Source organism: Oreochromis niloticus, linkage group LG4 (assembly GCF_001858045.2).
Source record: "Oreochromis niloticus isolate F11D_XX linkage group LG4, O_niloticus_UMD_NMBU, whole genome shotgun sequence".
Classification (NCBI taxonomy): domain Eukaryota; kingdom Metazoa; phylum Chordata; class Actinopteri; order Cichliformes; family Cichlidae; genus Oreochromis; species Oreochromis niloticus.
The window spans coordinates 7741849-7768438 of record NC_031969.2 but is presented as its reverse complement, the minus strand read 5'-3'; the positions used below and the strand labels follow the sequence as shown (position 1 = coordinate 7768438).

Genomic DNA, 26590 nt, shown 5'->3' with positions numbered 1-26590 from the left:
ATTTAAAGGTGGCATGACTCTGAAAAGTAAGTTTGGAGAAACCCAGCTGCCAATCTCAGCAACATCGGTTGTCCTCTTTCTCAAGCATCACCACAATTCACTAGTTCCTAGTAAGACATCCAAATTGTTACTAAATGCAGTTGTTGTTAGGAACCCTAACCCTAAACCCAATGACACTGAATGTGCTTCAGTTGTGAAATAGATACAAATCCTAAACGTTTAGCTGTTTAAGTAAAACAAACAAACAAACAACTGAGCAAATACAAAGCTTCCATTTCAGAAGCTAATAGAGGAAATCCCAAGTCTAAAAACTGTGATACAGTCTGCCAGAGAACTCAGTGACAGCACAGTTTTACCGTCAGGGACTAGCACCGTGACCTGATGAAGAAGCAGTACAGATCACAGAAAAGGTGCTGCACACGAATGTAGGAAATCTAACTGCACTTCCCTTCTTCACCAGACATACTTCAGTATGCAAGAAGATATGCATAGGTCTGAAGAAGTCTACAGGGGCCTGTTTTGTGAAGCGATGAGCCTAAACTGGATATATTTGGACCTGTGCATCACCACTTAGTGAGGACAAGTCATGTATGACATCACCCCAACAGTCTGCAAGGAAGTGGGCAGACCCAGTTGAGGGAGGATTTTATTTTCCAGTCAACTTGTCTGCATCACATCATCTTTATTTATTCTAATGGCAGAAAGAGATAATTGCAATAAAGAAAAAAATGTATTCATACTAAACTGTTATATCTCAAATTGCAGCACTGTAGTTGCTTCCAATAATATAAGCTAAAAGAAAGTTTGGTGCTTATACTTTTAGATTTGTCTAAAAAGTCTAAAAAAGCAACTATTCTTTTTTCTTCATTTTTGGACTACATTTTTTATGTAAATTGTTTTTTGTTTTTTACATTTTTATCTTGCATTAGTGTGAAATACAACTATATATCATTCACAAATGGTCACTATTGTCTTTTGTGAAGCTTTTATTATTTTTTATTAATGTATGCTCTTTTTTCATATTTTAATTTGTCATCAGATATTTTTTGTCCCAATTTACAATGTAACTCTTCATTTCAATACTACGAAGCACCAGTGGAAAGGTTTCTAACCTAAATATAACAATATTAAGAGATGACACAGAGAAACTTCCTTTCTGTCTATAGGAAATCATTTTTGTAGGCTAATACTGTTTTAACACATATAAAACACTCTAAACAAAAATGTATATTTTAATTTTTAAATTTTATTTTAAATCATTTTACATTTAATGTGTCCATTTAGTAAGGTACCAAGGATAGACAAACAGCGGTGCTCCAATTCTGTTACATTCTGCTCCTTTTATATATCATCCATGTTCCAGTCTTGTATTCTAGATAGCAAAGCTTGGATATAATCATGGATATAATCCGAGGATACAATTGACCTAAATTTAAATTCACATTCATCTATACTTTAGGCAGCAAAATAAAAAGACTATAAACCCCAAAAGTAACTTTCTTATGTCAAAATCACTTTTCTGCTGAAGTGAATGAATTCTGCACATTAGCATGCACCGTTCCTAAAAACAAAGTTTCTGCTTTGAGGGACTGAACGTGTTACAATTGGCCCGTGTTACTAGTGCCTGTGGCCTTCCAACAGAATATGACGCCAACACCATGAACAGTGACTAGAATTTGGTGGATGACGTCTAAGGGTGTCGTAAGTGTCAAAGCAGTGACGTAGCTTTAGGGACTGCTCTGGCTGGAAAATGGAAACGTGATCTGCACCGAGATTTGAGACAAAGTAGAATCAGGAAGTCTCTCCTATCAATTGTTTCACTGCTTTTGTTACCGCAAAACACTTCAATACGACTTGTATGAGATAGCGCTCATGAATAGTTGTGACCCAAAACATCAGGCAGCAGTTGATCACGCGTTCGTGGCCGAGTGTTTCAGTGAGTCCCTGAAGGAGACTAAACAAAGACAATGTGATGCTTTTGTTGAATGTTTCACATGAACAATAAAAGAAGGACGTGACCGAGTACAGAAAAGAAGTGCCAGCTTTCACAGAAAAGTTGGCTCTACGAAACGCTGGAGCCAATGGACTCTGACGGAACATGAGCGCACATACGCACTTATTTCCTCATAGTTCATAGGTTAGAGAACAAAAGTAACATGGGGATTAAGCATATATATATTTCCATACAGATCATCAACAATAAAGTTGAATATAGCTTAAAAATCAACAAAATACATACTTAATTACATAAAACTTACTTTCTTTTTAGCAACAACATATCAGTGGAATCAGTGACAGACAGAAATCTGCAGATGTCCTGATCTTACGACCATATCAGGTGATCCTGATAACATTCTCCTACTTTGAATTTCACACATTTTTCCATACTTGTGTTTTCTGTGTAACCCTTTGGAACAGCCAGTAACCAGCAAGCTCTGTGCTTATATGCTTTATGTTCACAGTGGAAAATGATGTGACATGTGCTGAGTTTGACATTAGAAGACTGTGTTTACATTCACCTGCTAAAGGAGAGGCTATGGACTCTGTTCCTGAATGGCCTGTTTTGGTATCTCACAACATGGTCTAATGTTGAACTTACAGAGTAGTTACTGGAGCTTACTGATGAAGACGTTTCAGGCAGATGATGTAGGAGACAGCTTCTGAATATGATAGTGCTTAGTAACACCCCACTATAAAAATAGCCATGCTAACATGATAAAGTTGGAAACCCTGGGCACAAATGTTTGATGGGACCTATCCAACTTTTTTTCTTTCCTCAATGACAAGACCTATACACACATAATAGCTCTGAATCATGACGGAGAGCACAGCATCTCAGTGGAAAATGAAAAGTAACCATCACAACTTCAACCTTAAAGTATCTAATGTTAAAAGGAAAATGAACCATCATCCTTTCATAAGGATGATTTATGATTAAGAGAAATGTTCTCATACAACTGTTGTTGTCTCCTTCCTGTTCTTAATGTCTGTCTCTATGATGATTTTCTTGCTCTCCTCCTCCTTTTCCCTCTTTCATAACATGAGCTTAGGTATTCTACAAAATAATAATTCTGTTATGAAGAAATAAAAATATATACCCATGTTTTTGGTTATAAAAGCACCGAAACCTAAAATTTGCTGCTTGGGTGTGCTGCCAAGTGGCACAAAACCCTGGTCCAGTGTCCACAATGCCTATATGATAATCCAGCCTAGGTATTAGCATCAAGAGCATCAGTTTAAACACTAATTACCCAGAATGCACATTTTCTTTTTGGGTGATTAATACTGTAGCATTTTAAATAGGCTTCTAGTGCATATACAGTATAATATGTCATTTAAAACAATTACAATTGGGTCACTACAAGTCTTTAATCTGAAAAGTCAATTCTTTTGTTAGTTTGGATGTATATTTGGGGTTTTGCTTTGCTCAAAGGTCCTCTGCAGTGCTCTAGCAGATACCTGAAGGTTTTTCGACAAAACTGACTAGTATTTGTCAGTTCAAAAAAATTCCCTCCACATTGACTAAAGCTCCAGTTCCAGCTGATGATAAAGCGCCCCACAGACACCACCGTGCTTCAATGTGGGTATTTTTGGTGATGTACAGTGCTGTTTTTGTGGCAAACATATCTTTTGGAATTATGGACAAAAAATCAACACTGGTCTCATAAGAAAGACTTACCTACATGCTTTTTTGAGACTTGATGTATGTTTTTGCAAAGTTTAGCTAGGCATGGATGTCTTTTTCTTTGTCCTTCCTCGTTACCACATCGCTCACATGAAGACTACATACATTGTTGTTACATGTAGTACATGACCAGTCCACACCTGGAACTCCTGCAGCTTCTAACCGGTCTTTTCATCAATTTTGGAGGGACATCCAGTTGTATTTTCTCCCCTTGTTGATTACTGTGTTTACTGTATTCCATAGTATAGGTAATGCCTTGGGAGTTTTTTTGCAACCCTTTCCTGTCTAATACATTTCAGCAATGAGATCCCTGAAATGTTTTTTAAGCTCTGGTTCCGCCGTAGGAACCAGCAAGTCAAGGAAGGCATTGAAGAGCCGATGAACTTGATACAATTTCAATAAAAGTCACTTGAACTGATGGCAGGTGTGCACTTATTTTTCTCCCTAAAAGATTGCTTACAGTTGAATTGTACATGCTACTGGTTGCAGTATGTGTGGAAAACGTCCTGAAACCATTTAGGCTATATTTATTTATTTGCATATAAAAACCAGATAGACTCACTTTAGCAGTCCATGCTCTCTAAAACTGGAGCATGAAACAGCAAGCATGAGCAAGCTGGTAGCATAGCTAGTTAGCTAGAGCTTCTCGTCAACCTGCGTTTTGCAAAAAATAGTCCCACAGAATTATTGTATTTTTTTCAACCCCAAATAAACAAAAATGTGTTTATAGCCATAAACACTGTATCTATATTTCCATTTAACTCTTAGCAAACACATGCAAGCAAGCACCTGTCCTTAAAGGGAAAAAGTAAGGCGGAGTCCAAAGCGCCCCCTCCGCTCACAGACACACCTCAGCACTCACTCGGCTCCAGGAGTCGCCTTCTGTTTATAAAGTCGAGGGAGGTTCGGTTAGTCAGGGAGACTGTCGACGAGGAGAGTCCGCAGAGGGTGTTAGAGGACTACTGCGGGTTGAGATGCCGTCCGCGTTGGTTTAAATAGATAGAAACGACCCTCCGCGTTTGTATATCGGCATAAAATGTAGCGAAGACGGTCCGCTGGAAGTCGGGATTTATCGCTAATTGTAAACGGCGTGCGAATGTAGTTCGAGACGAAATTATTGGAGGGAAAAAACACTAACAAAAAAAGAGCAAAGAAACAAGTTTTCGGATGAAGATGAAGCCCTGACCTTACTCTTCGGGAAGGCTGGAAGTTCATTTTAGGTTCAGGACCTGTTGAGATGAAACTCGGCGCTCCTTAAGCGACCCGGCGAGATGGGAAAATGGGAGATAACGATGGTAAGTCTGCAGACCTGTGCTGGAGGTGGCTGTGGGCTGTCACAGGCTCGTCTATGAAGCTGCACAAAGTCTGCTTCCTCTCATGCGTTATATTTGAATATCATTGCTTTTAAAACGTTTAAAGACCTCCAAAGTGTGTTTTAAATGTGTTCCCATCTATCATAATAATCCCAGTCCTGATGTACCCGTAAAACAGGGTTGCTGTCAAAGGTCAAGTAAAGGGGCTATGGTGGTAAAAGCTGATTTTGTACTATCTGAACGCTGTCACTGTGCCAGCTGCAGAGCTTGCTTGGGAAAAAGGTGCAACTTGAATAGCAGTCGTCATTTTCATGCCTACACATGCTCCTGTGACTCAAACGTATTGTTAGGCCTACAGAAGTTCAAGAGTGACAACATGTTTGCTTCCCCGGTTATGTCTCGTTGGGTCCTCTGGATGAACTCTATCATTGAACCCCAAAGCAGCTTGTTAACCTCCGTGATCGGCTGCACTCAGAGTCAGATAATAAATATCTATGCTTTCTCACTCTGAGATGGATTTGGCAGTGCTTAGTACCGCCAGCACACTGGTGACACAGTGAGTGGAAAACAGTTTTCCATTTGTGCTGCTCTGAGTCCAGTTAGTATGAAGGACAATGGGGCTGGAGTGTTACTGGTTAGCAGACATGGAGGCTGAACGTTTGCCTTTGCAAAATGGCTTTTTAAAAATGATTGACTAAAAAGCATGCAAGACCTCCCACCGTGGTTTTAAATGAGATGTCCGGAGCCTTTTAACAGTCTGATACCTTTATCAGCTTTGTGTCTGTGCAAAGCCCACCCCATATTTGATATATGGATATCATATATGGACTGAGCTTATGACACACTGTTTTCAGTACTGAGCTTTCAGTCTCGTTCAGCTGTGTACAGTAGTAATAAATTTCGTGTGACCCAGATTGCTTCGCACTGGCTATGAGCATCTAGAGGTGCAGTCCAGAGTTAATGTGTAAAGCAGAGTTTTTTCAGAATGTGAAAGCAACATGTCTTTGGTTTCAACATCAAGAAACTTTTTTTATTTATTTGAGCTTGTATGTCCTAAAGTCACGATATCTCAGACTCAGCTGAAGCAATTTTGATTATTTACTTAAGATATGACAAGATTAAGTAGACATAGAAATGGATGAGAAACCGTTCAGTCTTGTTACTGGTGACATTTTACAGTTGTCCTCATATTGCAGCTGATTTTCAGTCTTGAGTGTTTAAAAAAAGAAAAGAAAAAAAAAAGATGTTTTCGGTTCCCCTCAAACAACTTTTGCAGATTATGATGCAGCTACTCTCTGCTGCACTAATAATTAAAAAAGTGCTGAGTATTCAATGTTCTTTTTTTTTTTAAACCTCCATTTCCCTGTCTTAAGTGCACTGAGTTTCAGATCGGGTCAGGTGTCTTGTTTGAACTTTATGTAATGATAAACCATTATGTTTCACTAAAAACATGACACCTGCTCTTGGCACAAACCAACCATAGTCCTCCAGTGCACCCTTTTATTATTTTCTTCATTGCTCACTGTGATGGCAACTTTGTGCTCAGTGAGAATTTTGCTTTGATGTAATATTTGATGTGATAACTTTTGATCTAAAAGCTCTATTTGTCCAAAAACATTCATGTGTACCTGTAAAATTCTAGGAAATTTTAGCTTTCTGCGTTGTGAAAATGAGTACTAAGTATTTTCTCAAGCTAGCACAGCTTGTTTGTGAACTGATAGTAGACTTGGTTATGACTATAAACAAATATTATGTAGTTGCTGTGGTTCATGTGGGATCAGTGTGGCTTTTTGTGTTGCTCGTTTTTCTGCAGGATCATCTGTGTGTTTGGCTGTGAGGGCTTGCTATTTTTACCTTTTCGTGTGACCTGAAACATTCTTCGGTATATACCGTGTGTGTGTATGTGCATGTTTTCAGCACTGATGATCCCTGCTTTTGTTCTCAGAACCCAGTGCAGGAGTGGGGCGAGGAGATGGAAGACGGTGCTGTTTACGGGGTCACCCTGCGTCGAGAGCCCGTCCCGTCCTCCGCAAATGCTACTGAAGGAAGCCCATGCTCTGGTTTCGTGCAGTACCGAACCTGCAAGGTACGGCGACTGAAGGCCGCCACCCTGGACCTGCTTGTAAATCACCTCCTCGACCTTGGCTGCCAGGAACAGGACTACAGCAGGATCTTCCTCTCCACGTACAGAACCTTCACCAACCCCACGAAGCTCATAGAGCTGCTCTTTCAGAGGTACCGATGCTTGTTGTACATGCAAAGTTGGCTGTTGTGTTGCTTGAGGATCTTCTCATCCGTTGTTTCCACCTGATGAAGCAGTGGTCTCCTGCCAGCTTTGATGTAATAATAAGTAGCTTGCAGGTGCTCATTATCCAGAGGCTTACAACAACAGCTATTATGCACAGAAAGGTTTTAGACTGTGGTTAGCAGCAGGTATTTATAATATGCAAACAAAACAATAACACATGAATTTTTGTTTGTGTTTTATATCCAGAGACAGTGTTTTGTCAGATCTGGATAATGGCAAATGTTACCGGAGGTAGGTAAAGTGTATATGAAGCATGTCTCTGTTATGTTTCTGCTGTGTCTCCTTGGCTTAATGTGTCATTTAAAAATGTAACGGCTTTTCTCCTGCCTTCTCCAGCCCTCTGTTGGCCTTTGTCCAGACGTGGTTGGATGAGTACAGCGAGGACTTCAGGGACCCTCCCCTACACCCGGCGCTTCGGTTGCTCTTGGATCACCTGAGGATCAGCTCTGCGGTGCATGACAGCATGCGCAGCCAGCCCAACTTTTGCTCACTCGCCGGGCAAGCTGAGGAGCTGCTCAGGACATTCCAGAAAGAAGGTGATCCTTCGCTGCGTAGCATGACCCATAGCAATTACGGCCACGCGCAACTTTACTTCGAGGTGTGATTGCACTTTTATGATTATTGCTGATGCTGGCTCTTTCAGAAGTGGCATCAAGTGGCAGTTCTGCTTCTGCAGATCTTGAGCAAGATGATCTGGGGTCTGGTGACGAAGATTCAGGCAGTGAAAACTCTCAGGATCAAGGTGGCATCATGGATTTTTCTGCTGCAGCCATTGCTGAACAGCTCACTCGAGTGGACTCTGTATGTTAGAGGAGAACTTTACACCATTTTTCCCCCCATGTTGTATTATAATGATCAAAGCCTGATTTGGTTTTCTTGATATTTCAGGCTCTCTTTGCCAAAGTGGTCCCATACCAGTGTCTGGGCTGTGTATGGTCCCAACGAGACAAGAAGGAAAACATGTCGCCCACCACCCGAGCCACCATTGCACAGTTCAATGCAGTAACCAACCAGGTCATCGGGTCGCTGCTCTGCCGGCCTACAGATGGCAGTCCCACTTCCTCTCCTCTAGCTCCCACCTCGCCAGCGCAAAGGGCTCGCATCATAGAGAAGTGGATCAAAGTAGCGCAGGTCAGTTGAAATGCTGTGGTTGTTTTGCAGCTTGGATGGATGCTAATATTGGTTCTAAATCACAACACAAGAAGTACTAATGGTTTATTTTTAAATGATGTGCGTTCACTGAGTACAAGTTTATTGTACAGGAGTGTCGTCGCTTGAAGAACTTCTCTTCTCTCAAGGCGATCCTGTCGGCACTGCAGTCCAATGCCGTTTACAGGCTGAGGAAGACCTGGGCGGCTGTCAGCAGGTATGGTTGGATAACTGCAGGTTCAAAGGCCGCTTTTGCTTTTGCTGTTTGTGTAGTTTGCTACATAATCATCATTTAACGAGCGGTTTGAACCCTCATTAAGTTCAATTTACGGAGCGAGTCAGCAAATGCTGGGCTTTTAGGTGACCCGTATTATAGGTCGGGTCATGAAACGCTGCAGTAAGCAAAATCTAAGTTCAAAGATGAGTGAGACATAACTTATTGTGGTTTTCCTTTAATGGTGTAAACGGGCAGTAATATGTCAAGTTTTAACTCCTGCCATCCTGTATAATTGTTAATAATTAAAATATCTAATGGCTATGGCTCTTTATCATTGTCTTTGCAGAGATAACGTGGCTGCGTTTGATAACCTCTGTGAGACCTTCCCTGATGAGAATTGTGTTCTGGCCAACAGAGAGTTCCTGATGGAGGTGAGACTGAAACTTCTTACATATGCTTTAGTGTTTGCACTTGTACTCGTCCATTTAGACTTATGCCATGTTGAAAGTTTAGTTCAGGGTAAATGGCCTATAATACTATATATTGAAGGGAGAATCCCAATGATCCCTTATAACCAACACCTGGCAACAGTGGGCAGGAAGAACTGCCTTTTCACAGGAAAAGGCCTCAGGGAGGAGCAGCCATCTGCTCTGAGCAGTTTGGAGAGAGGGGACAGGGAAGGAAGTAGTACATAAATGTTACCTGCTGCTTTATGAGGAGTCTACGTGTTTGAGTGGTGCATCATTTGACACCAGGTGTGTAAATTTCCTTAGAACAATGTTTGATTCTGGCGCTATTCTGAAATACCCAGAAGGCATTATTGGGAAACATGCTAATGAACAGGCAAAATAAGCCCGCAGGTGCTCAGAGCTATGCGGAGATGGTGGTAAATGTTTACTTGGAATTTCTGTTTCCTGATCCATTATCATTTTTTTAATGTTTTAAATTTTAAACATTTAAATTCTTCATATCCTTCAGTAAAAGCGAGCACCCATAACTCTGCACAGTGAATGCATATGGTTGATTCTTGAACTCTGTGTGCATCTAAGGTTAATGTTTACCAGTGCAGAGAGGTCAGCCCGAGCAGCTGTGCATAATTTTTCCTCTCAGCAGTCAATTGAGATGATTGGGATTCAAGGTTAACTGAAATCACTAAGATCAGTTTTAACACAGAATCTTGAATTGTTTTGATTGTAAATTTGCATTAATGCCAAAATTACAACAGAATCTGACGTTTTAAAAGCTACAAAGATTATTTCACATGCTTAAAGTTTGGAGAATATTAGTTTGGAGGTGATTGTTTTCCCGTTTCATGTTCATTTGTTTTTTCACTCTTAAGCAAGTTTAATTTTTGATTTCATATTTACAAAAATGTTTACCAGCATTTTGATGGCAAACTAGAACGCAATGTTTTCCATTTTTCTTCTTTTAAGTTTAGTCTCCTTGCGGGAACTGTGTCAGCCGTATCTTGTGTCTGGCTACTGTAGAAGTGTTCAATAGAGAAATGGATTAGATCACCAAAACTTTCTGTACATAGCAACCACAGCTTCACAATAACATGCTTTATTCAGTGAAAAATGACCTCCCCCTCCTTCACTTTTCAGTGTTTTATTCAGCCAGTGGTTTTTATCGATGTAAAAACAATCACTCCTTCTTATAGGGAGCTTGAGTCTGTTGTGAGACTCGTGAAGCTTGCAAGTGGCCTCTCTTCCTTTGAAAGCTAACTGTTGAACAGGATATCTGAGTTAATGTGTAATAAAATCTAATATTGCACCAAAGAAACAAGTAGAGGCTGTGCTGTTTCATAAGCTGGCACACGGGCCGGCATCTTTTACATGCTGCTTTACATACATATACTGAGCACACAGACGGGAGGAGAAATGATCCAAATAACATTGAACTGAATATAGCTTTGTCTGACTGTGTGTGACAGGATGGAGGTCCCACGCCTGATAACGTTTCTCCAAGGATATTGAAACGGTGTCCACTCTCCAGACAGATGGTAAGCCATTCTTCAGGGTGGGGGGGTGACCGGTTCTGACGACATGCGACACAACCAGTGTCATTTATGGCTGAATTTGACGTAAGCAGATACTACAAGGTCATCCTAGGACTCTCTTTTCGAGTGACGCAGGATTTGTTTTCAGCTTTTGAAAAGGGATTCTTGCAAAAAATCCCTGTTCTACAATTCAGCAAGGCACAAGAGAGCTGATTTCCCTGAGTGTGGGTGGAGTATCTATCTATCATGGCACAAGCCCAAAACTATGTTTAGCCCCACTCAGTGCTGAGCAAGTTTCAAATGGCCTCAGATCACCAGGATTATAGGACAGTAATAATAGACTTGGCTGGGGTCTTGTATGAGTCATATGCACATTCTCCTGGGTTGTAATAAGACCTCACAGTGCTGCTAACAGGTCCTGTCTTGTCTGAATGTTGTAAATTTTAACCCATTTGCCACAATAAAGCAATAAAAACCAGCTATATTGGCACAAGAAAATATAACAGTTTCCCTATTAGCTGTGTGCTTACGTGTCGTCTGCCTGCAGAGTACATCGAGTGGAGCGGTTCCATACCTCGGCACGTATCTGACCGTCCTCACCATGCTGGACACTGCTCTGCCAGACACTGTGGAGGTACGCTTGTCTAACACGTCCTCTGGACATTAGTTCATAGACTTAAGGGTTCAAAGTGTTCACAATGTGCTGGATACACTCAGTGTGTATGCAACACTATATACTGTGAAACCTGATTAAATGATGTACGCGCTGCCATCAGATGCTCTTCATGGGAGATTATAAACATATAAACTTCAGCCTCAGGAAAACTGCATTTTGCCCATTTATATACACATAAATAAACTTGGTTCTCATAGTAACTGAGAGACTTTTTGGCTCATTCAACCATTTCGGTTTCCCAGTTACTGTGTTTTGGTGTTATCATCTTGGCCTGGGAAACTACTTATCATGGAGAACTTTTCAGTGCATAAATCACCCCTGATAACTAAACTCGGGTACATTTGGCTTATATTGCATGCTGATGGAAAAACATAAGGGTGTATCATTTAATTTAGTGCTGTTATTGTGTCACTTTGTTATCCAGTTAATGATTGCTATGTAATAAATGAAATACTAACAGTGTACTGTTTTTACAGGGTGGACTTATAAACTTTGAGAAGAGGAGGAGGGTAAGTGTTTCTTTTTGTCACTCCTTGTTTTTGTTTGGCTTTGTTTTTGACTGGGAGGAGGGGGAGGAGGGGAAAGGGCAAAGGTGCACATAAGACCATCAGCTCTTTGTTACCCGAGTTTGAACATTTACATTCCTACACCTTAGTATGTGTCAGGCTAAAAGCTTTTTATTTTTTCTTTAACATTTGCACAGACTGTGATTAAAACACAAAAGCTGTATAACCATAAAGAATCTCTTTGTTGTGTCACTATGCGGAAGCATCTGTAAGCCTGGTTTATCTGTTTATTCATCAACATGCCTCTCCTTGCCTACAGGAATTTGATGTTCTGTCACAGATCCGTCTGCTGCAGGCTTCCTGTTCCCAATACAGCCTCGGACACCAGCCCCGCATCGCTGCCTGGCTGCAGAGACACAAGCTGCTCACTGATCAGGAGAGGTGAGCTGAAACACTCTGATTTTAACATGGACATTAAAGGGAGGCCATCAGAGAAGATATAATGTACATAATACTGTCATGTGATTGTTAAATCTCCATTTGGACAAATAAAGCTGCTTTCCTTTGATATTACTCCACTCAAAGGATCATTTGATAATGTTTGTGCTCACTTTTTGGTGGTAGAAGTACGAATCCTTTTGTATTCATGAGCAAATTATATTTTTTGTAAATATTTAAGATGCATGATCAGTGTTGCCAGACTTGCTGCCCTTCATTGCTTGCATGTGTTTGATATTTAAAATGTGCATGATGGCTTTATCTCGTTGTGTCATGTTGTAAATTGGTAACTCACCCTAGACGTGATGCAGCAGTGTCAAATGTCCTGTTTAACTGAGATTGCTTGAGGCAAAGAATGTCTGAATTTGTAAAATTCCTCAACTCCCCCTCTCGTATCTTCCTCGCCTTCTGTGCACCAAATTGTGGCGCTGATTAACATGCGAGGAGAGGATGTGCAAACTGAGAACTGAGAATGGGAGGATGTCCGCTAGCACCTTTCAGAAAGTCTGAAAGTCTGTCTGCCCCCCCCGAGTTCTTTTTCTGAGTTTAATTTTTTGAGTTTGGAATAAAGTGATATGTCAGTAAGATGTCAGGTACCCCGGTGCTCACTAACATCTTCTTATTACAGCTACGAGCTGTCGAGACACCTGGAGCCTCCTGTGGACTTGTGTTCGCCACCTCCATGGAGCCAGCGCACACTCTCGATGAAACTCTCCTTGTGAGTCTCATGCTATAGTCCAGTTTGCATATTCAAACATGCACATTATACTAAGCACAAAGAGCTGCACGCAAAACTTGGAGTTAAGCCACTGCTGGTTCACAGTACTTGTTGACCCATGTTTTACCGCAGTACAAGAACAATCAGATGTTTAGATTACAACTTGTGGTATGCACTAAAATGGAAGTGAATTGTGTGATGTGTATACTCTGGTATTAAACTACATTGTTCAAGTAACTGAATGGGGCGGGTGTGGCATTTCTAATGAAAACTCGTTCTGTCTTCAGTCTCAAGATGGCGAGTGACGGCACTAAGAAACCGCCGGCTGACCAGATCAGTCTTTCGTCTTCTGGATCCAGTGGATCTGAGATGGAGGATCTGTCCTCCCCAAACCCAACCTGTTCTATCAAGCTGCAGGTAAACGGCTGTGTTTAGCTGCGTGCATCAGTGCAATCGTTTCCCTGAATGTTTTGTGTCCATCCTTTGTCATTGGCTGCATTAACAGTGGAGTCTTTGTTGAAAGCTTTGTCACGCTGTGCCTTCAGACCGGGTCTCTCGGTTTTAGAATAAGTCACTATTTACACTGGACAAACAATTGCCCTTTTTAAGTAGTCAAACAAACCCCCGAAACATTCCTAATGTGAAGTAAAATGCACTGAATGCCTTTTTAAAAACTGAAAAAGTTACATAATCTCTGCTTCACAAAAGGGCAATCGAAACTAGCGTGAGCTCTCCACAAGTGGAGTTTGTATCGAGGAGGTGCTTAGCTGAGCTGGAGTGGTGTTTAATGGCCCGCAGTTCTCTGCTTCACCATGGTTCAATAGCCTCGCTGTCCCCTGCAGACCAGACACTTGTGAAAGGCTTCAAATACTCTAACACAATAATACTCAGCAGTCTTCTTTCTCTCATTTCTGTCCCCCATCTTCTGTCCTCTGCAGTCCTTTCACAGCTCTTACAACAACGTGTCCGAGTCCTTCTCTTTGTCCTCGTCCTCCTCTTCCTCGTCCTCTCCCAGCATCTCAGCTGCTTCGTCTGCAGACTCCCCTGACTGCCAAGCAGACCTCAGCTCCGCAGCCTCACCCTGTGGGGGGGCTCGGCCGAAGCCTCAAGCGGCCTACCACAAGCGCTCGGTGTCTATGACCTCACTGCCCGTGTACAACCGTCAGGTGGATGACTCTTGCATCATCAGGGTGAGCGTGGATCTGGGCCACAACAACGGCAACATGTACAAAAGTATCCTGGTGAGTTCATCATCACGTTGTGACTTATGATGTTCAGTAACTGGAGAATTTGGCAGTTTGTTTATTTGCTTGCTTGTTTTTTAAGATCTCTAATTACACTTAGTCATCTTTAAACAAAGAGTAAATGTTGTTTACTGTTCTACACATCGTACATGACATACTAGTGGAATGTTTGTAATAATGCAGCTCTCCTCTGGATAAATCCACCTTTTCAGGGTCTCATGCGTAGCACCCAACGATTTCTATCAGAAGTTGTCCCTTTATAACAAAAACACTCCTTCAGCCTCCTCATTAACCTGAATCGCCTTGCTGTTTTCAGTGCGAGGCAACACATGCATAAAACCTGAATATACACTTTAGTATATACATTTGAGTTAGTTGGCCTGTGTCGCTTTCCCTCATTGGGTCCGCTGATATTTTACCCTCCCTTGGTAGAATGAAGTGAACTGGCTCGGTCTTTGTATACAAATTACAGCTCGCTGTTTATAGATCGACCTTCAACCTTCACAATAATTCGCCCCACTTAGCAAATCTGCCCCTTCATTCAAATCTTCATTCAGTTTGACCATAAGGACCATCAGAACATACGATTGGCCTTTTGCGTTTACTTCACCTGTTACTGCTTTTCTATCTCGGTGTGTAGTTAGTGTGATACCTACGATTCAAATAATTTGTCTTATATCGTTCATATCTGCAAAAGTATAAGTAAACTTTAGAAAAGTGAAACCAGCTTCAGTTATATCCTGGAAACAAGTGCTACAGCCAGTAGTTCATTCTCAGTGGATGTGATCAGGAGAACTGATCCTTCTCATCATTTGTCACAAAATCAGACTTGTATGGTAACGGTAAATTCAGATTTGAGGGCAGAGAAACTTTGTTCCACCTGCTGAAAATAAGCTTTTCTGTGAAGGTCACAGTTGTGAGTGGGACAGGGCTACATCTTAAGGCTCAGAATACTTCTATTGCTATCGCAATGCTCTTTGAATGTGTAATATGAGCCAAAGAGGTAATGCTCCTTAAACGCAGTGGTGCGTGAACTTCCGTCTTCACTATTGTGTGTGTGTGTTTATGTGTAACAGCACTCGTTATTCTTTGTTTTTCATAGCTGACCAGCCAGGACAAAACTGCACAGGTGATCCAGAGGGCATTGGAGAAACATCACCTTGAGCACATGACCTGGCAGGACTTCACCCTGACACAGGTCATCTCTCAGAGCAAAGGTCAGAAGAGAACTCCTTTTTTTAAAAAAATGCTTAACTGGTAACAGAAAGGAAAATGCTCTTCTGACAGTGATTTTTTTTTTTTTTCTTTTTCTTTTCATCTTTCCAGAGTTTCTCATACCAGACAAGGCAAACGTCTTCTATGCTATGTCTACAACAGCCAACTTTGACTTTGTTCTGCGCCACAAGCACAAAAGCCAGAAGAAACCACTGAGAGCAACCGCTAGTCTCGGACGATTCACAAAGTAGAAACTTTAATGTGCAAATTCTCTGACTGCAAAATGAACTGAGCTCTGCTGTGCTTCTGCATAATGGCCTTTATTTTTAGAGGCTTCTTGAGGAAGATGCGTGCTCTGTTTCAGTCATCTTTGGCTGCTGAAAGGGCTTAAAATAGGACAAGAAGATTCCCCACATAGGACATGTGAGAAGGGGAGAAAAAGACCCATTTCTTTGCCTCCAAAAATGTCACTTCCAATAAATCTCTCGACCCAAAGAGGCACAGAATAATGCCTTCCTCTCTTGAGCAACACATGCTGGCTCCAGTGGCCTATCTATATGTGAACACTGAGCATTGACTGGATATTCCCCTGCACAGCTGAGTGCTGTTAATAACTGGCACGTTAAAAAGGGAATCGGGGTCAGTTGCTGCATAAAGGCGGTGAAATCCCAGGGCCCCGCAGCAGGCTGTCAGCTCTGAGATGGCTCCGTGTGGGAAGTGGGCGGGGCCGTTATCATCAGGGATCAGTGCGTACTCTGGGAGTTTCAGAAATTGCTCCTCCGGTGTTGCTGTGATACTCACTGTGTGCGACTGGCAGCTCCGACTGGAAGGATTACATTCTTAAGATTGGGTAACTGAGGCAGCAGATATTTTTGATGGACTGGAGGGGATGTACATGTGGAAACTGCTGCTGAATGCTGGGGGGGGGGTAACTGTGATTCTATGAATTGATTAGCTTTCAGTGTTAGTGCTTTGGCTAAGTAAAGTCGGCTTGTTAAACTTCTTTTTTTGATCTATTTATTTTTACAGTGTCTCCTTTGTGATTCACTCTGACTGCACTTTCATGTAACATATTTTTGACTGCTGGGTCGTCTCAGCTCAAAATACTTTGCATTTTGAAAGAAAATGTTTGTACATAATTTAATTTCCTCATTTTTGATGAATACGGAGAATATTTTAACTGTAATTATTATTATTTTTTTTTTTAAATACTTGAACAAATTGTGTCTTTCATTTGAAGACTGCATTTGCCCGTTGCATAAATGGCCTGATTTATGTTTTTGTTTTCCCTCCTCCCTCAAGCCTAACGAGGAGTTCATGTACCGTAGATCTAATCATTTCAATGATGTCAGTTGCTGCAAAACTTGCGATAGTGCATGACGACCATACAGTTAAAGATCCAGAGAGTATTTGCAAAGATTAGTTGCACTATGAGTTGACACGCATGGCATGTGTCAAGTTTAAGAACTTCTGTCATCTCACTGACCTTTCCTCTTGATCCTCTACGTTATATTCTGAAAACTAGTTTTTTTTTTTTTCAACTTTAACCCCCCCCCCCCCCCCCCCCCTTTTTTTTTTTTTAATGACTAAGAACTACAGTTAAAAACGAGGGACTCTGCTTTTTAAAACCAGAATTCAATATGCAATACAGTGCTGTATCTCAAGCTTTATATTAAACACTTTTGTCAGTTATATTTGTCTCGCTGTCTTCTTCTACCAAATGTGGTGTAGCCAGAGGATGCAAATCTCCTGTTCCACCACATTCAATTGTAGTTATATAGCACCAAATCACAACAAAAGTCGCCTCAGGGTGGTTAATATTGTGAGGTAAAACCCCCTGAAATAATCTAGAGAAACCCCAACAATCAGACGACCCCCTATGAGTGAGCACTTTGGCAACAGTGGGAAGGAAAAACTCCCTTTTAACATGAAGAGAGGCAGGGCTGAGGGGAGGGAGATGAGACAAAAGACATGCTGTGGGAGAGTGCAATAGATTAATAACTCCCAAACATCCCAAAGGTACTCTGCTGGATTGCGATCTGGTGACCGTGGAGTCCATTTGAATACAATCAACTCACTGTCATGTTGAAGAAACCAGTTTGAGATGATCTGAGCTTTTGTGACACGGTGTGTTTTCCTGCTGGAAGCAGCTGTCAGAAAATGGGTACACTGTGGTCATAAAGGGATGGACATAGTCAGCAACAATACTATGGTAAGCTGTGGTGTTGATAGGTTGGACTGAGTGTGCCAATAGTTCCGCCTTAACTAATGATACAAAATTTAATGTTCAGGCCAGATTTCACAGCAGAAATCCAGACTTTGTTTTTCCGTTGACCAATTTTTGGTGAGCCTGAATTAAAGCCTCCATTTCCGAGTGGTACCCAGTGTGGTCTTCTGCTGCTGCAGCCCATCTGTTTCAAGGTTTGACATGTTACATAATTCAGTGATGGTCTTCTGCTTACCTTGATTAAAACTGGTCATTTGAGTTACTGTTGCTTTCCTATCAGCTTGAAGCAGTCTGGTGTTTCTGTCCTGAAATCAAAAAAGCATTTTCGCCCAGAGAACTGCTGCTAGCTGGATATCTCATATTTTTTGGATGATTTTCTGCAAGTCCTAGAGATTGTTGTGTGGGAAAATCTCAGCAGATAAGCAGTTTGTGAAATACTCAGTCCAATACATCTGGAACCAACAACCATGCCACATTCAAAGTCACCTTCTTAATGCTCTGTTTGAACTTCAGCAGGCCGTTTTGGCCATGTCTACATACTTAAATCCTCTGAGCTGCTGCAGTATAACTGTGTCCAATTAGATATTTGTGTTAACAATAAGTTTGACAGGTGCACCTGAAAAAGTGGCTAGTGAGCTTTAAATCAAATTAATATAACCTAAAGGTGTTCCAGTAAGATTTTATTTATTTTTTGCTAATGAAACAAGAACTAATTAAAACAAGACACAGACTAATTGACGTCTTTCTAAAGTCAAAAAATGCATCTCTTTTCCACTATTTTCATCTTTTTTTTATTAGACTGACTCATCAGTTCCTCCAAGACTTACCTTTTAAATTATTTTCAGAAGCTAAAAAGCAAGTATGACCTGTTACACTTCGAGCGAGGACAAAACTGCAAATAGACGACGCATTAAAAGATAATTAAACATACTTATATACTTTTAGTTTGAAGTGGTTTCCGCAATGCTTGACGTCACTGACCCCTGCAGGCGCTCGTGCGTGGTACTTCAATGTCGTTACTGCTTGCGCCTGTTTCTTTCAAAGGTTCAAACACACACAAACACACAAGTTAAAATAAGATACTGTGATTTTTTTTCCACCTACACAAATATGGTCGCTATAAAGTGTATCTATCTCTTCCCAGCAACGTGCCGCTGCCGTCCCGTGTCTTCCTCAAAGCAGTGGAGAAGAGTGAAGCTGCTCACCACACAAAGTGTTAACTAGCTAACAGTAACATCTTTTGTAAACGTACAAAGCCAAACTAGAAAGTGCGTTTTCCGAAGAAACTGCAGTGTGAATGCTTGAATCTGAATGTATGCACTGAATAAATTAATTGCTGAATTTTAAGTTAAAAATTTTGAATGAGATGAAAATACAGAAATTTTCACCTGAAAACAAAAGTGCAGAACTTATGATAGCTGACGTTCACACAGAAAAAGTTGGAAAATAGCTTAACATGTTTAAAATGTAAATTAGAAAAACCTAAGAAATGAGAAAAGAAAATTTAAAGTCAGAAAGAAGAAACAGCAAGACATAAAGGAGAGAGAGATGGAATGCAAACTTCACAACATGAAGAAACAAAATGAAGTCTTGCAAGTAAGGATTAATGAAGTACTGCAGAGAAATGCACAAGTGGTTCATGAGAAGAAACAACTGGAAACTGAATACAGAGAACTGGAAGGCCAAAACAAAGACTTGGAAGAAAGGCACAAGGAAATGCTCGTGAACCAACAGAAGCAGCCCAACGTGGACATCATGAATGAGGGCTGGGGAGTAATGTTTAATCAAGCTAAGCAGCGGATTGTAAGCCTGATGACAGAAAAGAAGCAGAACATCCATGAGTTAAGAACAATGTCCTGCCAGCTTCAACAAGCACAGGCTGTTAGTCTGGAGACCCATGGGAATCTCGAACACGCTGTCAACCTGAATCAGCAGCTGCAAGTACAGCTTGATGAAGCATTGGAGAAAAACCAAGAGCTTCTTCAGGAAAAAGAGCAACAGGAAAAAATGCAGGAAAAGACAACTTATTCTCCAAGACTTACAAAGGAAAAGTCTAGAAATACACGCATGTCATAATGAAATGAGGGAGAAAACCATTGAACTAGAAGGAGAAAGGGGAACACTGAAAAAACAATGCTCAGGCATGCAGTATAGGATCAATGACATGCTGAGAAAGAACGCAGAGCTCAAGGAACTTAATAACAAGTTGAAGTGCAAAAACAATGACATGCAGGTTCAAGAGCAAGAACTGGAGAAAGCGCATAATGACCTGAAGTGTATGCTTCAAGAAATCCAGAGCAGAAATGAGGAGTTAGAAGACATGTACAACAAAGTACAACAGAGGAATACAGACATGCACGAGGAAAAGCTAATACAGGAGGCAAAATCTAAAGATCTGAAAGAAAAGCTTGAAGAAAAACAAGCACAATTAGAAGAACTGGAGAAAAAATGCAAGAAACTTGAGGAGGAAATTACAGTAACAACTGAAGACCTGAAAACCCTCATCCTACAGAAAAAAGAGCTCCAGGAACAGTGCCTGAAAAAGAAGAAGAAAAGCTTCTGGTTTTTCAGGAGGAGGGACCCTCCTGCTTCCTCACTTGATTATAAGGTGGTGTAGCCTGGTTTTCCTCCACCACTTTTCTATCTCCTCACCCCTCTACCTCCCCTCTTGCCCTTTCTCTCCTTCCACCTCTCCATCATTCTCCATTTTTTCCTTTCTCCCCTCCCTCACCCCCCAACTAGTCAAGGCAGATGACCCTCCCTGAGCCTGGTTCTGCAATAGGTTTCTTCCTTTAAAGGGAGTTTTTCCTATCCACCGTCCCCAAGTGCTTGCTCAGAGGGGATTGTTGGGGTTTTCTCTCCTCCTTTCTATCCCTTTCTTTTCACCTCCCCTCTTCTCCCTTTCTCTCATACCACCTCTCTCCATCACTCTCCGTTTTTCTTTCTCCCCTCCCTTCTTCATCCTTTTTTCTCTTTTTTCACCCTCACTTAACTTATTCTTAACTAACAATAAACACAATCAACCATATTTTTACTTGTGTCAAATCAGTGTCTCTTCATTCAAGAATAATTCATCTTAAGAATAAAAACAACAAACGGGTGATAGCTGTGTGTGTTGGTGGGGCAGCATATTTATGTTTTATATTTTAGCAGTATCTGTCGTGATCTGCTGGTTTGACTCACCCAATAAAGAAATGCATAGACAAAAAACACAGAGTTATATTTCTCTTATGTATGAGGACAAAATTTCAGCAGATGTTTAACATAAGAGAAACACCTGCATAATATGCATTATTTACACTGATGAAAAGCACAGATTTTATTTACATTTGGGTTAAAAAATAAAAAAAAATCTATAGATGACCCTCGAGTGGCACTGCATTAAAAATGGGGATGATTCTGTCTTGAAATGACTGCATGGACTCAACACACACCTACATCACTCTCTGTGATCACAGTTCACTGTGCCATCAACAAATACAGAAAAAAAGCTTCAAGTCATGCCAAGAAGAAACCATAAGTGGACATGATCCAGAAACGCTTCAATCAGCAGACAAATCAAAAAGTGAAATTGTTTTTGAAAAACACGGACATCGCATCATCCAGACTAAAGAGGGATTACCCGACTTTCTTACAGTTGTAATTTTTGGCTGTTTGTGTGCAACCTACCTCTTTCCCCTGAACTGAAACATAGCGGTCTCTTCCAGACCATTTCTTCAGATCTGTGTGTTTAATCGTGTAATTTACGTCCACATGGAAGGGAGGATAGATCATGTCATTGAAGCCACATGAAATGAAGAGTCCCATCAGGAAGAAGATGGCAGCAAATATGAATATCACGAACCTTTGTGGTCCCTGGAGTGTAAAAAACAAAAACAAAAAAGAGTGGTGTCACACAACAAAATATAGTTAGTAGAATACAAATTTTCACATCAGGTATTTCAATTTTGTGCCACATTTAACTCCAAAGGTTTTCTAAGGAAAATTATCTGCTGATTGCAATTACAGATAATAATTTTCACACCGCCATGCTTTGTTGCAGCAAGCCAAATACTTTGATCTGGATAGTGTCGTGAAAATTTCCTTAATAAAAGGCAAACCATTGGTGAGGTTTTATTTCATGTACACATAAAAGAGAGTGGATTCATTCATGCAGTCTCTAAAAGGAATGTGGGGCTGCACGTTCCTTTATACACTCGCACACAAAGAAAACTACACAACTCGGCTCACCCTTGGACCCCCCCAACTTCCACTATGTCAGTCATGCCATAATAATAAGACATCCTTTCCTGACTGTCCTGCTCTGAGTGCCGTGATGAGTGTCTGTCCCACTATCCTTCATATAAACAATGCATACATTCCTGATTAAAAGTTTAAGACCACTTAAGCTGCAACAAGAAGAAGTGGGAGTGAGACAAAACATTTTTTGTGCATGCAATTTATTGAAAACAACGCTGAAACAGGATGTTTTACAGCTGATCCAAAGTTTAGGACCACATCCCTTTAAAAGGCCAAATCTGTGCAAAAATGTGGATTCATACTTCATCACATCACAGCAAATACCTTTGTGTCAAAGTAACTGAGAATAAATCCCAGAAAAACATGAAGGAGATTTTCCTGGCCTGGCTTTTTATAGCAGATAACCTTAAAAATATTCTGCAATATTCTGCAGTTTTGCATAATTTTAAAAATTTCTTAAGCATTGAACAGCAGAAATTAGGCTTTCTTGTTCTTGAAGTACACACACAGACAGAGAGAGCTGTGCATGAAGTGTGATTTTATCGTGGTGGAAGCAAAACAGCAAAAGTAAGAGGGAATTAATGACGACAATTTCTAATGGGCAGTTCGCATGCACCTTTTGAATATTTCCTATTTCTTGTCCAATTACCCAATTAATTAATGAAATAATAGAATAATCCATTTCTGAAATAACTGATGAATGCTTGCCAATTACAATTATCCTGACAGCAGAAAGGGAAAAATGAGACATAAGTTCTCATTTACCAAATGTGAATTTAATTACAAATAATATCTTGTGATATCCGTTGGAGCTGAAAGGATGTTCAGGTTCAAGCTTCACATATTGACAAATTCATTGTACATTTCAAATTGTTGTTCGATAGAATAAATGTCAAGTCAAATCAGTTTATTAATGAGCACATTTCAAAACAACAAGTGTAGCCCAGGGTTGGAACACAACTAAAAACCTGTTAAGACTCAGTCTGCGTTAAATGCCAAGGAATAAAAATTAGTTTTCAAGCAGGTTTTGAAGCTGTCAAGTGCTGGTGTGGTCCTAACTGGAAAGAGCAGACTGCTCCATGCTGATCCATTTATTGGTTTATTTTTTTTTTAAGAATAAAATTCTAAAATGCACTGGGAGCCAGCAGATAACTCCCCACATTTTTTTAAAGGGGTTTTCATATTGTTTTTGAGAGGGAGCTAGATTTGTGAAAGATCGCCATAACAGTGAAAATGGCATATTTTTTCAAAATTGAAGATAATGTAAGCATGGCAGTTGAAAAGAGTACTGGTCCACCCAATTTTAAATCTTCACTCCAATCAAAATAGCAGAGAAAGTGAAGTATGTCACAGAAAATTACATTAACAACAAAACAAAACAAAACAATGCAGGCTAATTGCTGATTGCTAATGCTACCAGTCATATGCAAAGTCTTGAGTCGAATGTGTGACCCACCTGCCCCTGGGACTTTCAAATTGCAGGAAACCACCAGCAATGTGAAGCTGTCACTTTGTCCTCTGAGTAAAACTGTGTTGTGTTTTATGAACAGAAAACGCCATTAAACAAGTGGGGAACTAAAAATTAATCAGTAATGAAAATTATTTGATTTTTCTGGAGTCTGCAAAAGACTTGAGACTGGGGCGGAGGTTCACCTTCCAGCAGGACGACGACCCTAAACATAAAGCCAGGGCAACAATGGAATGGTTTAAAACAAAACATATCCATGTGTTAGAATGGCCCAGTCAAAGTCCAGATCTAAATCCAATCGAGAATCTGTGGCAAGATCTGAAAACTGCTGTTCACAAACGCTGTCCATCTAATCTGACTGAGCTGGAGCTGTTTTGCAAAGAAGAATGGGCAAGGATTCCAGTCTCTAGATGTGCAAAGCTGGTAGAGACATACCCTAAAAGACTGGCAGCTGTAATTGCAGCAAAAGGTGGTTCTACAAAGTATTGACTCAGGGGGCTGAATAATTACGCACACCCCACTTTTCAGTTATTTATTTGTAAAAAATGTTTGGAATCATGTATGATTTTGGTTCCACTTCTCACGTGTACACCACTTTGTATTGGTCTTTCACGTAGAATTCCAATAAAATTGATTCATGTTTGTGGCTGTAATGTGACAAAATGTGTGAAAGTTCAAGGGGGCCGAATACTTTTGCAAGACACTGTAGAGCAACAGGCCAGCTGATCACAGCCTGTACATTAACAAAATCTACTGGAGCTCTTAATAGAAATGATAGTGAGTTGTACTTCTTTTTTCCCCCCACATTGAGCCATTCAAAGCATCAGCACTGACGAAACACCAATGAAATCCTTTACATCGTCTTCTTCTTTTTACCATCTGGGATGAGTGAAGGTGATGTTGTACTGTTTTGCCCAGCGTGCAAACACACGTTTCTCTGTAATAAAACGATGTTGGCCCTGACTTCGCCTGTTCTCATGCTGGAAGTATGTTGCACATTCATTAACCCACCAGCGATCGTAGTAGTGGTATCGCACCTTCTTGATTCCGGGCGTTCTTATGGGAAATACAAGACATTTCTGGTGAAATGGTTTTTAACATGTCTGTGAGTTTTAATAATGGGTTGAAGTTATGTAAAAGGACAGCATGAGTCTTAATGTTATACTCACCCACAGTGATTGTGTGGAACCATCCCATATGCTTTGATGTTATCACATATCACAATGGCTATGACCATTGTGAACCAGCCTGTACTCAGCTACGAGTGAGATTGGTCTCTGAGCAGGAGAAAAATGATATATGAATGTGATATAATTCAACAAGAAGAATAAGAAAAGACATTTTGTCAGCACACTTGATACTCACCGGTCATATCCTGTCTCTCTTAGGAAAAGATCATCAAATGTGAGCATCTTGCTAGGGGTGACAGTCAAATAGGAGATGTCTCTGTAGGTCATGCTGACTCTCTGGAGCGATCCATAAAAGGCTGCTTTGGGATCTTTTCTTATCTTGTACGGAGGTCCGCAGAAGATGATCACAGAGTGGCTGTCTGTACGTCGTAGGAACTCATTGGGGTTTCGGAACACATAGGACACACTGGAGTGGCTCCCGACATCAGATTCATACCCCGTCGTAGGAGCGTCGTTAATGCAGATCACACACTCGGTGTGGTCGATCTCATCTCCCACTCCACTACCCAGGATGTGGCCAGAGCTGGTCAAAAAAGCACAGTTATGACATAGCATGGTCATACTCTGAGAAGGAAACATGAGAAGGAGCTTTTTAAGTAAATGCGTTCAAACAGCAACTGTCAGGGACAGTGGTGTGGAAATATGAGTCGACAGATTTTCATCTGCACTTGCACTATGTCAGTTGATTTATTCTTAAAAAGTGACAATACTAAAACAAAGTGCTAAATCTAGTCAACATTGTCAACAACGATATGTTAATTGGCCTTTTTTAGCAACACGGCTCATTTAAATGTGCGCAAGTTCAACTTTTGTTAACCTGAGAAATGACAAAAGAAAATTTAGAGTCAGAAAACATCTGAATGAATATTAAAAGTTCATATTCTTTGAATCACCAAATCACTGAAATGTGTGTGTCAATGGAAAATTGTACTTAGTAGTCAGTATAATCTTTTAATGATATAAGTTTCCATATATGTTTAGAGGTGTATAATCGATTGTGTAGTGATAGGATGTGTGATCTTTAGTAGGCTGCAAAGGCTTTGTGTGCATTCCAGAGTGTTCTGGCATTCACACCCACATTCTGGGAGCATGGGAGAGGTCGTACCTTCTCTTATTGTTTCATGGTAGGATAAACGTGTCTATGTCTGTTTTAGACTAAGGCTACGTTCACACTGCAGGTCTTAATGCTCAATTCCGATTTTTTGATCAAATCCGATTTTTTTGTCTGCTTGTTCACACTACAAATAAAATGCGACAGCAAACGCGCTCTAGTGTGAACGCTCAAAGCGGCCCGCATGCGCAAAAGAAGATGTCACACACAACGCGCTCTGTTTAGACCCAGAGCAAACAATATTGTTTGACTGATGGCCCTTAATATAAAGACTTCGGACTTTACGTTTCCCAATTTTTGCTTTAAGTTATTTTGTTATTTACATAATAATGTAAATACATTAAAAATTATCCTTATTGCTGTTTTAGAGAGGAGCGGTGCTTCAAAGGAGAGTTGCAGATTTCTGTCAGAATCTGCAGATTATACAGTACAAATAAAATGTTCACGTTGTCTTCCCAACAGTTTCACTGACATCTACACTGGATGGCCAGGAAGCGTTCGCGATGTCTTCTCGGGCGCTTCTCCGGCGCTGATAATTGGCGTCTGTCTTGTGTCAGTGACGTAAAGGACGGATTTAATGCGACATGACCGTTCAAACAGCAGTCGCTTTCTAAAACATCAGATATGTATCGGATTCAGTACCACATACGAAAGTGACCCAGATCGGATTTGAAAATATCGGATTTGTGCCGTTCACACTGTCATACCATGATCGGATATGGGTCGCATAGGGTCAAAAAAATCGGATTTGATGCGCTTTCCCTGCAGTGTGAACGTAGCCTAAGTGCCTTTTGTTTAGATGAACTGCTGGACTTCCAGAGCAGCAG

General features: G+C 40.7%; 1 protein-coding gene and 1 pseudogene across 1 annotated transcript; one reads left to right on the top strand and one right to left on the bottom strand.

The window, feature by feature from the left end:
• The first annotated feature begins 4514 nt into the window (after window positions 1-4514).
• Window positions 4515-17220, top strand: LOC100707799 (ral guanine nucleotide dissociation stimulator-like 1). The gene is made up of 17 exons (XM_003443160.4): window positions 4515-4980; window positions 6944-7233; window positions 7493-7537; window positions 7643-7842; window positions 7950-8107; window positions 8195-8437; window positions 8569-8672; window positions 9019-9103; window positions 10606-10674; window positions 11219-11305; window positions 11824-11856; window positions 12173-12294; window positions 12980-13069; window positions 13357-13486; window positions 14008-14310; window positions 15416-15530; window positions 15640-17220. Exons 1-17 carry the CDS (start codon window positions 4957-4959, stop codon window positions 15777-15779), a joined length of 2238 nt encoding a protein of 745 aa, XP_003443208.2. The 5' UTR covers window positions 4515-4956; the 3' UTR covers window positions 15780-17220.
• Window positions 17221-24273: 7053 nt separating this feature from the next.
• Window positions 24274-25231, bottom strand: LOC109201824 (alpha-N-acetylgalactosaminide alpha-2,6-sialyltransferase 6-like; annotated as a pseudogene).
• Window positions 25232-26590: the final 1359 nt, after the last annotated feature.

Coding starts and splice junctions, on each gene's coding strand:
- LOC100707799 (XM_003443160.4), top strand. CDS start 4,957: ATGGGAAAATGGGAGATAACGATG. Junction 8,673..9,018: donor ACCTGGGCGGCTGTCAGCAG/GTATGGTTGGAT, acceptor TTGTCTTTGCAG/AGATAACGTGGCTGCGTTTG. Junction 12,295..12,979: donor CTGCTCACTGATCAGGAGAG/GTGAGCTGAAAC, acceptor TTCTTATTACAG/CTACGAGCTGTCGAGACACC.